Genomic DNA, 14713 nt, shown 5'->3' with positions numbered 1-14713 from the left:
TTTATTGAAAACCTTAAAGTATTATTATTTCGAAATGCAACGTTCGATTCTGAACAGATTGTTTCTTGATAGAAAAATGTAAAAAGTAGATATGAAAAAACTCATTGAGCTGTCAAGATGGTTAAATATTTTCAAGCATTATCTCAAATATCGCGTGATCGGATTATAATGCAAGTGAAAATATGTCGTCGCGGTGCGTCGTAAAGGTATCAGAATCCGATATCGAGTCGTGTCACGGCTTGGTATCGCTTATTTCATGCCAGACTCATTAGCAAATCCGATTTCGAAGATCGTCCGATAAACCGGAAGACAAGCGAGCCTCCGCTCTATGTTCCATATTCTATGGGAGTTGGTCGGAACGATCGAAAAGCTTGGTCAGTTGTAGCGCCGACTCGGCTCGAAGTTGTGTAGTTTAAAGGCACGTCACTGTACAAAATAGAAGCACGTTTTTTTCTGTAATTTCAGTAGAGTAGAGACGATAACAGTTCCGTAGAGACGTCGCAACGAATTCGTACGGCAATGTCGCACCGGCCAGCACACTGGGGAAAAATCGTATTCGTATATATTTTCCAATTATTTTCATGTAAGTCGCCCTCCGCAATCGTAAACACCCAACCCGGCCAGTTCATTTTCCTCTCGAACTCCGAAGAATAACCGATTGTTTTCTATTCACAGTTTATGTGTCACTATCGTTCGGTCGCCGTGCAAACTTACCCTCGAAATGTACATTCCATCTTGATAAGCTTATCGTCACGGCTTTATTCCGTTTCGCGCATAAAAGTGTTCCGTTGTAAAACTGTATACGTGTGCGTCATGATTTGAATGAAAGCCATCGGCAACGGCTGGCTACTTCATTGATAAAACCGGGATGAAAAAGCTTTTCACCGAAATTCGCAACGTCATTCGCGGAAATTCAAAGGGAACTTACTTCGGAACCCGTAACGTCGAAAATGTGTTTCGGAATCGTGTTGAGCATTATTCATTGAACAATGTTCCACTAACAGGTTCGAAGACACGACAGTTGGCCAATTTCCGTGTGTGATCGAACATTAATATTTTTCGCGGTTTTTTCGAACAGCCTCCGAGTGTCATTCTACGATTCACACATATTTCAGCGACAGTCGCACTTCTCAAATAATCATACTATGGTGTCACAAAATTTTTGTTACTACAATTCTTGTATATATATATATATTAAGTTTAAATTATTTTATATTATTCTGCAGTCGTTACTTTCATTGCCGTCTCATTTTCAGTTGTTGTATGTACACATTTTTCTTTTTTATAGGAACACGTAATCAGTTTAAAGACCCTGCGGTGCTCCGTGCTACGAGTTTTTCAACGATTACCGAGCTTGAATTAAGAATTTTTTCGCGTAGTTACACCACGTGGTAATTACGCAGCAGCGATAATACAAATTGACCTGTATTATATTATATTTTCTGTTTTCCTTTCACCTCTTGATTTACATTTGAATAAACCGTACTTTTGTTTATTTCCACGTAAGTAGAAAACACGATTACCGTTGCGTTGTTTCATTTTCCTTGGTTTATCGTGCGACCTTTAATCTTTCTTTTATTTTTGTCCACGTTCGCTCGGAGCCGAGCGATTTCCAGTGAAGATGGAAACCGATTCAGCCGAGGCGTACAGAGGCGGGTAACGGTTCACGCTCGCGGGACGATTTCATTTCAAGGATTTCGTTGTCCATCCTCGGATACGGTGCTTTTCGAACGTCTTGAAAGCCTCGAACGGCGTGCGCGCGTGCTGGTAACACGCGCTTTCAGTGATCGATACAGTAACACCTCCCAGCAACAGGGTACTGCCACAAGTAGTTACAGCCGACCGAAACCACTCCATTCTTCCGTACAGTTTCATTAGCCCCGCCGTGTATTTTTGACACGGGGTCGTTTGGAACCTGTTCCGCGAGCCGGTCGGGGACCGTGCGTGGCCCGATTAATCGCCTCTGCTACCTTCAATCGAATTAACACGGAAGCTCAACACGAAAACGTTGATCGTCCTAGACGACCTAGTTTTCAGCCCAGGAATCCTCGATTTAATAGACGCTCCCCGAGCCCGATAGTGCTTAATTGCGCCGATATTAAATACGGAAAAGTTACAAGCTCATTCGACACCGTTTCCTTAGGTCACCGAGGTCACTGTTGCGATAGAACGAATTTTGTTTACACAAGGAAATCTTAGAACTACAGTGCCATAAAATGGACTTGACTCGATCGCTGTACAATGCGTAAACAATACATAAATGCAATAACAAAACGATATTTTGTTTTAGGAAACGTATAATTATAGTCATTGTACAGTTACACATGCGTTGATTAATTTAAAAAAGTACATTGTGTAACGTAGGCTTTGATACCTAAATATTTTATTTTTTCCCGAATTTATGCTTGTATATCTACACGTCATATATTAATTTTTTAGATTTATCCATTCTTCATACTTCTACATTTTTACTCTTCTTCACTTTTACTATTCTTTCTGCGGATTTTATGCGCTCGTGGTATTTCTAATCCACTATAACTCGTTATGGTAAAAGGTTTAAAACAGTGCAACGAGATTTTTATATTCTATGGAACATAATAAATTACCTAATGAAAGAAACGATTTTTTTTCCAATTTCTATAAATTTACAAACTGCACCGCATTTAGATACCAGCTTGGGTGTTTTATTTATTCCACATATTCTGGTGCAATAATGCACAAGTGCTCATTGCACGGGTTTTGACATTTTTAAAGCGGCGCATTTTCTACGTCCGCTATTGTTAGACTGCGGATCTTTCTGAAAAATAAAAATTTTCTACACAAATTTAATTTTCTACACGCCTGGACAGGAAAATGTAACGTCACCTATTTCGGAAAGATTTCATTTTTACGCGGATATTTCTTCGAACGAATTTTTGCGAAGGGCATCGAAATGTCGATTTTACTGTCCAGAACAATTTACCTATTAGACACTATCTTCCACACTTATGTACGTCTACACATCGCACACTCCCCTCTCATTCACACTCGACCAGTATTTACGGCATTCTTTCAGACTTTTACATTCTGCTCTAGAGTTCTTTAGATAGAGTGTGGCCATTAGTTTTTACTCCCCCTTTTTGCTACCTCTTTGAAAGTATTCGCTGACTTTTTCCCTCGGAACAGAAAAACGAGTAAAAATGCGGGAGAAGCTTGTCATATATGTATGCCTTCGTTTTATTAAAGGGAATCGATCATGGAAATTCGCGATTTATGTATGCGGCATGCGTAAGAACGTTGACGTCGCCATGGTATTATTAACACGTCACTTACAGTTAATTAAATTCTCTGTACCTTCCATTCGGATCCATTGCCATCAAAGTTATTGAACACTCGGGCTGCAAAACTTTCGGGAAATATGGAAGAAATTATTGCCTCTGACAACTTGAAAAGTTTCGTTTAAAGTTCTGGGAGGCAAGTTTCGACCCAGTAATTATAATGGGGTAATGAATGCTCGAAGCGCGGAAAGGTTTAGTCTGAAAGTTTGTTCTAACACACTTGTTCCAACATGAAAGTAGTGCGACATAAAAGAGTCAATAGCAATTTACATTTTCATTCTATTCGTTGCCGTTTATTTTCATTTTTTTTTTTTTCATTGTGGGCAATTTACACAGACATAAACATAGAAAAAAATACAGCGTGTATCTAGCAATGAATGAGAATATATGGAAGGTTTTAAAAAGACAGTCTTTCAGCTATTTTAAAATAAACATCTCTATTACAAGTCGCTTACTAGATGACCCAACGTGGTCATCCAGTCCGATTCATGCTCTTTCGAGATCACTGAGAACCTACCATAGATCTTTCAAAGGCTGAATGGCGTGTAGCCATCTTTGATCCCACGTCTTTAAAACATGTGGATGCTAACATGTTATAAGCATACGAAAAAGCAAATTGTTAATTCTTTATTATCACCGGAAGAAGTAAAAGAAAAAGCTGAAGGATATTGAATAAACAAATAATTCCTTGATACGATTGTTCTTTCAGCTGACGTGTGAGATAGTAAAAATCAATGTCAGGAAGGACTGTATACTCCATGTATAGCATGGCGCAGATGTTTAGGAGCAGTCCTGGAATAATTTAATTTCCTGTTGACCTCTCTGCTATGAATTAATTCGTTACAAAGGAATGGTGGTTAATTAAAATAATACAGATCTCCAGAAGCGCAGCAAACTGACACGTAAACGTTGATCGTTCTAGGCGACCCAGTTTCCCAGCTAGAAATTCGTCGCATTAATAGATGCTAACGCACTAGATTGCAAGGGTGTATATTCAATAATTACAGCCGAATTAGTCGACTATTTAATCCCGACGTTCCTGCGTATCGTAATTCACAAACGTTTTCCTGAACGAATCGTACCAAAAGTAAAAGCGAACGGAAATGGAAAAATTTGTAACGTCGCTTTTTCCAATTTTTTTTTTAAACGTCCTCGTTACATTTTTACGTCAATTTCGCTGAACATTTCGCGTGGAATTCTCCCCTCAAGATTAATTTTTCATTCGAGTCCGTCGCGTTTGATACGGTTATTTGTCTGTGCGAATTTGAGCACAGCATGTGTCTCATAGCTTATGCGATACAGCGTCGAAGACAGCATTAAATTTATCAAGATAGAACGGACAGACAGACAACGTGTTTGAACTAATTCAGTTTCGTGTATTCGACTTCGTAATATTATTAGATGTTCGTAACATCTGTACTGCTTCAGAATGTATCATGATCAGTTGATTTAATACTGTTACTATTCCCGTGATTCTATTCCGCCCTCGTGAGCGGTAACGATCTTATTATACTTGATTAATAAGTCTAATAGCCGCGTATCAAGTTTGCCTGGCAACGAACTGTCTTGCTCCACTTACTCGCTCCAGTTTTACACTTATTTCAACTTTATTTCCAGTCTCTTGCTGAATTTTAATTTGTTCTTGAACTTTCCCTCGAAATCGCCAGCTTGAACTGTTTAACCGATGATGAAGATTCTCTAAATATTCCAGAGACACTTTCCGATGTTTGAAACGTGCGGAATACCAAACCACACGGTATCGGTTCTATTTGTTTGTTTTACTAACGGTTGATTTCACTGTTATTCGGAATATCGTAACATCCTGAACTTGATTAAAAGCTGAATTGCATTTCTCGCGTGTCTGTTACTTCGAAATTATACACGCGTATGTTCCAAGGCCATGGCGTTGTTCGGCGAACAGCATGACGTAATCAAATTAAAATTATTCACCAAATTAAGCCGAATACGACGAGACGTGTACAAACAAACACGCTCGTAATATAATCCACCTGTATTCGTTAAGTATCTTAATTAATTGATTCGTTGGTTATTCGAATTAAAGTGAATACGGGATCCTGCGATGTGGTATGTATTTAACGGTGTTTATGCTCTCGTTGTGTCAACAGATGGAGCTTATCTTGGTACATGAATTAATTAACAATTTTACAGGCGGGGAACGACGTTACACAAAACACCAGCGTAATTTTTTGCAACAATGCAAGTTTCGGGGCGGTATTGTTCCGAACGAACCTATAATCATATGATCATTTTCGATAAGAAACAATGGGCTGCTTTTTGTCTCGTTATAATGAGCGCAATGCCATTCACAAGCACCAGGAGGAAAATGGTTGTTACTTTCGTTTTTACAGAACCGAATCAATGAACAGCTTCCGTAGCATTTCTTTCTTCTTTTTTTCGAAAGAATTTCCCGGTCGGATTCGTCCATTTTTCGCGAATATTTCACCGGATTCTATAGCGATTTTTTCCCGAAAAATTTATGATTTTGAAATTTATGATTTCGCTTCGATATTTCCGCGGAACCGCCGTTATTCAACCGTGGATTCGCAATTCATCGTTTAAACAGCGAGACACAACAAACGGATGCGAATCGCATTAATTCAGAAAGGAGAGTTTATTTCAATGTAGCGCGTCGTTATTTTTCCATACCATATGCCCTTTGCGAACCAGCGACGAGTTGTATTTGCAGTGATTTAAATGTCAACACGACCGATTCTATTTGAACGTGAAATTACTATTCTGTTTATTGCACTTGTTGGCTTAATGTCCGATGCATAATAACGAAATGCTGTACGACATCAATAGAGCTCTTGAAACGTTCAAAAATTCGAATTAGAGCTCTGAAAAATTAGAATTTTTTGAGGTACAAAGATATAATTAGCTCAGAATATAGCATACTTGATTTCTAAAATTTTCAATTATTATGAAAACAGCAATACTTCCTGTGTTTGTTCAAATCTGAACAAAGTGGGACACATAATAATAGAGTTTTCAAAAATTTTATGACTGGACTGCGGATTTATGTGCAAAATAAAAATTGTCTGCATTCATTACTACATACACATTTTTTTTCTTAATTACTTTATCAAGTTTAAAATAATGAAACAGTATTTTTAGATCGCTGGAATATTTTCGTCATTTTAAGTTTGATCTACACTTTTTTCTAAGAAGATCTACAATTAAGTAAAATGATTTTTAACCATTCCGTTGGTTATGATTTTGTTTTTCGTTCGAATAAATTGGAGAGAAACGTATCGATTCTTTTTTTTCTGTAGTTTTGTCCAGCTAACTGCTCTGCTGAAAACACTGTGCGTAAGGGTGGTCCACCCCATGAACGAACTCGTGTGACATAGAAATTACAGTCTAAAAGTTAGCGGATGGAGAAATGAGAGACAACACGTTGAATGTAAGGTGAATCCAAAAATTATTTGAAGGTATTACACGACCAACCTTGTTCTCCATATTTGTTCTATAAAACAACAAAAAGAAACCATCAAAAGTTCAAGGTTCAATCTCCAAATCTGGAATAGATTCATTCAGAAAAGAAACTTTTTCATACTTTTATAGACGATTCAATTTTTAGTATTTTCGACCAAAAACGTGTCCTCGTTTTCCGTTTTTCATCCGGAAAAAAGAGAATGATGCCAAAAGAAAGGCTTCCAGCTTTAAAACGAGTCCAAACTTATGATCGTAGAATTTTTTTTCCATGAAATTTTCGCGGGTCAAATATTGACGATCGCTCGAGAATTAGAAATGTACTCGAATATGTTTTGTATCCGCTGTACGTGCGAGTAATTCGCCGTTGAAGACTCTGATGTGAAATCAAGTTGTTTAACAGAGTGTTATTATCGGTGGCTTCCAGATGCAACTTCGACGATGACATCCACGGTGCAGGTGCAATTGATGGCGCAGTCCTACGTGACGTATGGCAGCACGACCGCTCTGCATTGCAACCATAATGTACCGGATGATTTGTTGCACAAAGTGGAATTCATGAAAGACGACAAGAAGATACTACAGTACATAAAGGATAGAAAACCGCCGTTCGTCGAACAGCGGGTAGAAGGCGCGAATATGGAGGTGAGTTCGCAATTAACGCACACAATCCTCGTGTCCTGTTTTAATTACACACCTTTCAAACGATCGTCACGTCGCGTTTAACGATTTTACCGTAGCGTACGTATACGAACATTTTTCGTAGTCGGGCGTGGTACAATAATCGAACGCAGACACGCGAATTTAGTATTGGAAAATAAAAGTTATACTACACGGCTCCGAAATTTAGAATTATTTTTTTTTTGTCACCGGAACAAAGCATCGGACATTTTAACGAGAAAAAAAAAAAGGGAGAGAGAAATGGAATCGTGTCGCTGCGCGGCACGATGCTTCGGGTTGTTTCAGTGAAACCGAAAAATAGGCGAATCCGTGCTCGAATACAATTTGAAAATATCGAATAAAGTTCTTTCGTGCGATTTCTCGATATCGAGGATGGTTCAATTTGCAATCTGCTTCCGGTTCGGAAGAAAACGCGTGGAATATTATTTCAATGAGAGAGGATTATTCCGGAGCCGAGAAATATTATTTTCTACGGGTATTTCAATATTCACGCCTTTCGCGTAAGATATAAAATATTTGGACACTCCGACGGAACCTTTTCAGCGAAACAATGTCTGCCGCGTGAGAGAACTTTCTCAATGAATGAATGGCACGTTGTTTGCATTCACGAGAACACAGCAATCATAGAAAATAAATGTTCCCGATATGAAAAGGATCGGTTGTAAAGCTTCCACGCTATATTCGCTTTATGTCCCGTTCTTGTGTTACGTGTTGGCAGTCGACTTAATTGTGATAGTACTCGGCAAGAAGGGTTGCGTCCCAAAGGAGCGTCAAGTACGCAGAAATCTCGCTTTTATTATTGTGTCAGGTTAGCAATGGGAGTACATTTAACTCTGAAAAAATGTATTTAATTGAGACCGACCGTTCGTTCGTCTCGCAGCTTCAGCAGGGTGCAATCTCGACGCACAAATCTGAAACGCTTTTCACACCGTCTTGCACCCCTGAACTCGTAACCGGACCAGTCTGTGAGACTCTCGCAGAACCATCTTTTTCTGTAACACTCAAACCTGTGGACCATCAGCCACCCGGATTCCAGTGTCTCCCTAAAAGTAGTAAAAGTTAATTTGCATCTTGTAAGTGGCAGTGTCGAAGCCTCCGCTTTTGTGTTAATAACGTGGCGGAGTCTGCGAGACCCCGGATCGCCGTTAACCTAAATATTTCTGTAAATTATTCATACATTGACTTTTCCTACATTTCTGAGTAATATGTAGTTCGGTATACTCCGGCGAAACTCAACCAAAACGCTACCTGGTTTCTACAGAAAGTTTATAAAGCGTTTTTATCCGTAACGAAAGAATATTTTATATTTATTCTCGATTAAAATATCGATTTGTCTAATATGTACATAAAAGGTTTGTACCAAATGATCTTTGTCGAAGAGTGAATTTCGCATCGACCCTGTTATAAATCAGAATTGGGGTTGCTTTAAGGGGAGTTTTTCTTTCACACTGAAAAATATCAGCTATTTCACACATTTTTAAGAACGCAACGATGTGACTAACTGATATAAAACTTTGTATACATTTTTATTATACAACTTTTATTATGTTACGTAAGTTTTGTCAGTTCAGTTTGCTCGTAAACACAGTTTTTATCTACGGTAGACTAGGACGCTTCACGTAATTTCTTCATTGCTGGTTGACATGATATCTGCATGCCGTTTATTTAAAGTAAAAAATTCCAATGAGGTTTTTTTATGTACGTTTTCATTCATGTTCAGTACATCTTTTATATGCTAACTTGCGGAAACGTCGTTCCGTGAAGAATATAAAAGAAGTATTGAAGTACAGCTCGAAATATCGAAATACCGAGCGTTAACAACTTTGAAAAAATGAAGTTTATCTTACTTATTTTATCTTCTATTTTATCTTCTATTTTATCTTTTCTTTTATATTTTATCTGCTTTTGTGATTTATCTTACCGGCAATTTTACAAGCCATTTTTAATAAAAAGATTAACGGTTGAGAATGCCTCAATAAATTGTTCAAAAGCGACAGAAATGTCAATGGTCACTCAAGAAATTTTTGGAAGTCATATAGTGTACCAATTTCTTCTGAAATTATTATTTATAAAAAAATTATGGAACTCCTATATTCAGCTCAATTATTAAAAAATCGAAGAGGTGGTTCATTCATAAGAAAAGTGACATAAGTCAAAAAGAAAATTTTCCAATTGCCAATTTTTTTTATTGTATATAACCAACTTAGAAATATAAAATTGTTGTTATTTAGATACTGGGTTAATTGTCATCTACATATATAATTATAATTTTTTTTATAAATATATTTCGAGTTATGCCACTTTTCTTATGAATGAACGAGGCTTCCGGTCGATAAAGTGTTAATATTTTACAAAGATATTTTAAAAAATTGAAATTTGGAGATTCTATTTTATTCCATTTCTACGTATTCTTAAGGCAATAAAATGTCCAATTACTTGCCATTCCCAACGTCCACTGAATCATTCTCATAAATATCGGATAGTTATGCTAATAATTTCGCGCATCTACGTTCCGCAACCTACCGACGTTTTAACTCATCGATCGCCATATTTTAATATATGAAGTCCTCTTTAGTGTCGTGTACAGCCGAGTAGAGCCGATTAGAGACGACGTACGTAAGAATCAATGAAAATTCGTACCATTTACTCGTACCATTTAGTTATGCTCTTTTGTGACGTGACGTATATGTAGATGACCCAGTGCGCTTATCTGCCGTCGCTTAACGACAGTTCTGAGACTATAGTCTCATGCATCCTCATCCAAGGTCGCACGTAGTCTAAGCCCCTGCCATAAAACCTTTCAAAGACTGAACAGCTTCAATATCCTCCTTCAACTCCACTAAACTTGCATTTTCGCAAATGTCCCTTTAATTTTATGGTTAACCCTGCGTTAGGTTCGCTAATTTCACTACCATGCTTGCGTGCATGGCAATTACAAAAAAAAAAAAAAATAGTGCATTTCTTGCTTCTTAAGAGCCAAGGGTAGTCACGTGACTTTTGCATAGTCAGCAGGTCGTTAACTGCTGTATAATTTCTCTTCACAGCCTTCAGCCACTGACTTATGATCCGTCTTAGTCTTAGACACATTTTTTACTCTGTATTATCGATATTATGAATTCTGACGCCTGAAACGTGGTTCAAGTTTTTCGCTTTATTTCGCAGACAATCAACACAAAATATAGTTCAATTTGTAGCTGGAGATATTTGCATCGTCAATTTTTGGCCTTCTAACGCTTATATTACCAAATATCTGCATAATCTCATCAGCTCATGACCAGCGCGCCCTAGATTGAACCTTTCTCTTTCGAATGAGCCCTTTCCCAGCGAAAAATATTTTCACGTAAGGACGAAAAGTTGAGGCACGTAAAACCATTTTTCGCCTATTTTTGTCGATAACGTGGTCACTCTACCTTATCGCGAATCTACGGAGTCTTGGATCTTAATTGCTTCTTTCATTTGGTTATAAAGCTGTAGTGTTGAGATCTTTTTGCATATATTTCTCCTGTGAAAGTATAGATCAATGTACCTAATACTGTCCAAAGAATTGTCACTATGTAAAGAGTACAATAAATTGTTGAAGGGATTATATGTAGTAAGTCAGGTATCTATCCACGCAAGGCTTGAAATTCTTTCTACGCACTTTTGTTCGAGAACTAAAGAACCGTTCATGAAGTATTAAAAAAGAAAAATACATAATAAACCAATATCCGCAATATGGAAATAAAAATGTCGATGAAGGCATACTGGAACACGTGTTGTCCACGCGACCAGTGCGGGGCTAAGCACACGGATCACTCGGCAGCACGGTATAATAGCAACAATAACAATAATAACTGCGTATCTTGAACGGCAAGCTGTTAAAGCGTTACGATTTTCCATTCGTTATGAACATTAAACACGAAAAAGTAATTCATCGAGCAACCGTGTTCAACGATTCCGTCGCGGAATCGTCGCGTGCTCGAATCACGCGCGCCGGTTCCACGTATTCATGTTTCATATCGTACGGAAAACTTTTTACGATGTGTTGAAACGTATTGTAACGAAGTTCATTCCTGGCCGCGTGTTTCCCGGCACGTGTGCATTACATTACCCGGCGGCAATCAATCCCGTTTTTATTCTTTCTCCGATAATACGAAACATCGATACGCGGCTGGAGAAACGGCGATATTTAAACCGTCTGCGCTATCGGCTTCGAGTGTCTCGTTACCCGAGGATTTTATTAATAAAGCTAAGTTTTATTCTTCGCTGCAATTCGCAACGATCGACGAGCGTCTGCGCAGGGGACGAGCGAAAAGCTCGCGACTAAATTGATACGGCGCAACAATTCAATTTGCGTCCAGTTGAAGAGACACGATCTTTAACAGCAGTTTAAAATATTTACAAACACTACCCGCCAAAAGAGAATCTTGATAATAAACAAACACGGAGAAAATAGAATTTTTCTCTTTACACACTACAACGCCACTGCTTTACAGCGGTTTAACAACCATGCGTGGAGAGTGGAATAAACATGACTATACAATCAGAATGATCCTTCGACAGTTTAATACCGGACGTTGTTATGTTTGGCGTAGAAATGTATGGGGTGTAAAGAAAGAAAGCAACTGGAAAGAGTAGAAATTATTAGACTGTCCGAAAGCTTCGTTTCGTTTTTGATTAATGCAAATTTTCGTTGAAGTTCCGAAAATCGGCCAAATCGGATTGAGCTCAAATTTTGCACGTAGCATCGTTTTGCATTAAAAACATATTTCCCAAAAGGATTTTTGGCGACTTCGAACAAATTTTTTATCATATTAGTATCATTTTCTACCTTACCGACGAATTTTGCTTAGTTAAAAAGGGCAGAATGATATTAGTATGATAAACAAACGTTTTCGAGTCGCCAAAAAATTCTTTTGGGAAACATGGTTTTAATGCAAAACGAATTTCAGTTCAATCGGATTTGACCGATTTTCGGAACTTTAGCCCAAATTCTACCTAGTTCTTTAAGAAACGTAATTATGTGTTATTCAATAATAATAATAACAACAATAATAACAATAATAATAATAGTAATAGTAATAGTAATAATAATACACATTATGAAAGAAACTTTTGAGACAAACAGGTACATAAGGTGAACGTAAGGATTAAGTACATAAACTTTGGAGAATATTATGTTAGAGGAAGAGAAGAGTGTGTGGTGCTTGGAACTTCGAAGAAAGGGTGAGAAACGGGGATAGAAAGAATTTCGTAAGGGAAAAAGAAAAGGAAAATGAAAAGGAGGAAGGTGAACTGAAAATACCAAAGAAAGGACGAAGTGCTTGAATGGGAATGGAATTAGCTTGGTGGAGGTAGAGCAAATGCGAGAGGAAGAAGAGAAAATTGCAAAGAAATTAAATGGGAAGATATCGAAGCGCAACAGTATTGTAATATTACGCATGGTTACCAGAATATTTAAGAAAAAAAGACAGAGATGGAAGTCAGCGATTATTGGCATGGGCGAGATGTGTAACGGTAGAGAGATGGAACAGATAGTGGCAAGGGAGTTAGGGTAGACAATACGAAATATGCGGGGGCGAATCTGGGAATTTGGAACACATGGTAAGAGAATGCAGGGAGTTAGACAGGGATGATTGTATAGTAGCGATAGTAAATGAGAACGGAATAGATGAAGCCGTGGTCGGGGAAACCAGGAAGAAAGAGAAAGAAAAAGCAGGGAGGATGAAAACGGTTAAAGTAAATGAAAGTAGTATTAAAAGTAGTATAAGGGTGAGGCGCCTAACTTGATCAACTCGAATAACTTCTAAATTATGCATTGTATGTACAAAACATTATTCCTATAGATCTTCCATGGCATCAAGCGGGACATCGTATGGTGTGCATGATTTCTTTATAAATGAAGGCAGGAAAATTGATTGTGGCATTCTACCATTTGAAAGTTGTACTATTTAATAATAACCATTACAAATTACCTTCATCAATAACTGTTACGAGCGATCGAAATGAAGTTCTCTCATTGATAACTGTTATGAGCGATCGAAATAAAATCTCATTGATAACTGTTATTAGCGATCTATAAATAAATTTCTCTCATTGATAACTGTTATAAGTGATCGAAATGAATTTCTCTCAACGATAACATTTACCAACAAGAGGACAAATTTTCGGTTTCTTATAATCCTTATTTGTAACCAATACGCTTTTAGTCAATAAATACTTGTTATTCCATGATTTTTTTTTTTTTTTTGTTATAACACTTATGGTCCCTGGTTATAGCAGTTATAATTTAGAAGTATACCACATATATGTCTCCCTTGATACCATGTAACATTTGTGGAAATAAGTTTTTTTAAACGCATAATTTAGAAGTTATTCGAGGTAATCAAGTTAGGTGCCCCGCCCTGTATAATAAGGTGTAACTCAGGATTGATGAATGATTGCTGTATCAATGAGTGAGAGTGTAAGATAACGGGGCAGGTATTGTAAACCGAGTTCCTTTTTCACGGCCAGAAGGCTGAAAAATAAACTGTATACCCATCTTGTATCCGTCATAGCGATTTCGCGTATCACACGCGAGAGATTAATTCTGGACGGTAATATCGTAAATTGGATGCGCACGTTTTGTAACAGTCTGCGAATTCCTGTGGGCACATAAAAAGATTCAAAAGACGAGGCTGTCGCACCGTGTTTCAGGCCGAATTGCAGAAATCGAGCCGCGTCGATATTAATAATTCACAAAAGTTCGATAGCCGTTCGTGTGCTTCGAATTTAAACGATCCGAGTAAATTGCTGGGTGCCTCCTTTAAAGTTCAATTTGTTTGAGTAATACCGGGTGATTAAACGTTTAATTTACAAACGACGGCGGCGCTCTCAACCGAGGCGTTCGCTGGTGCTGCTCGTTTAGATCGTTGAAATCTTTTCGTGTCAAAAGCAATTTTCACTGCATGTTATTCGAGACACAATCTAGAATTCAGGCCTGCAAATGATAAATATCATTTTTTAGCGTGTTGTCTTAATACAATGACACAAATCTTACTTCATTTCCCTACAACCATTTAATATCAATCATTCGTATACGCTATTTCCGTGGATACACAACGGGTAATCAAATAATTATAAACACTTCGTTTGGTGCTGCTTATTTGACGTTTGATTTTTATTTTATTTGGTAAAAAATGGAATTAATGAGTTACTTATAGTGATTTCCTTTTTTTCAGAATGTATTGTCATGTTTTGAACGACATATGAACCTATTACTGTTTACAATTGTTTGAATATGT

General features: G+C 37.7%; 1 protein-coding gene across 1 annotated transcript in view; it reads left to right on the top strand.

Moving 5' to 3' along the window:
• Positions 1-363: 363 nt before the first annotated feature.
• LOC143353660 (cell adhesion molecule 1) overlaps positions 364-14713 on the top strand; it is a 35961-nt gene continuing 21611 nt past the window's right edge. Inside the window, exons 1-2 of the mRNA XM_076787149.1 lie at positions 364-583; positions 7198-7415. Of these exons, the coding sequence (XP_076643264.1) occupies positions 520-583; positions 7198-7415 (282 nt within the window). The 5' untranslated portion in view covers positions 364-519. The remainder of the gene's footprint in view (positions 584-7197; positions 7416-14713) is intronic.

This window comes from Halictus rubicundus, chromosome 4 (genome assembly GCF_050948215.1).
Source record: "Halictus rubicundus isolate RS-2024b chromosome 4, iyHalRubi1_principal, whole genome shotgun sequence".
In the NCBI taxonomy this organism is placed as follows: domain Eukaryota; kingdom Metazoa; phylum Arthropoda; class Insecta; order Hymenoptera; family Halictidae; genus Halictus; species Halictus rubicundus.
This window is presented reverse-complemented; position numbering and strand designations above follow the sequence as displayed.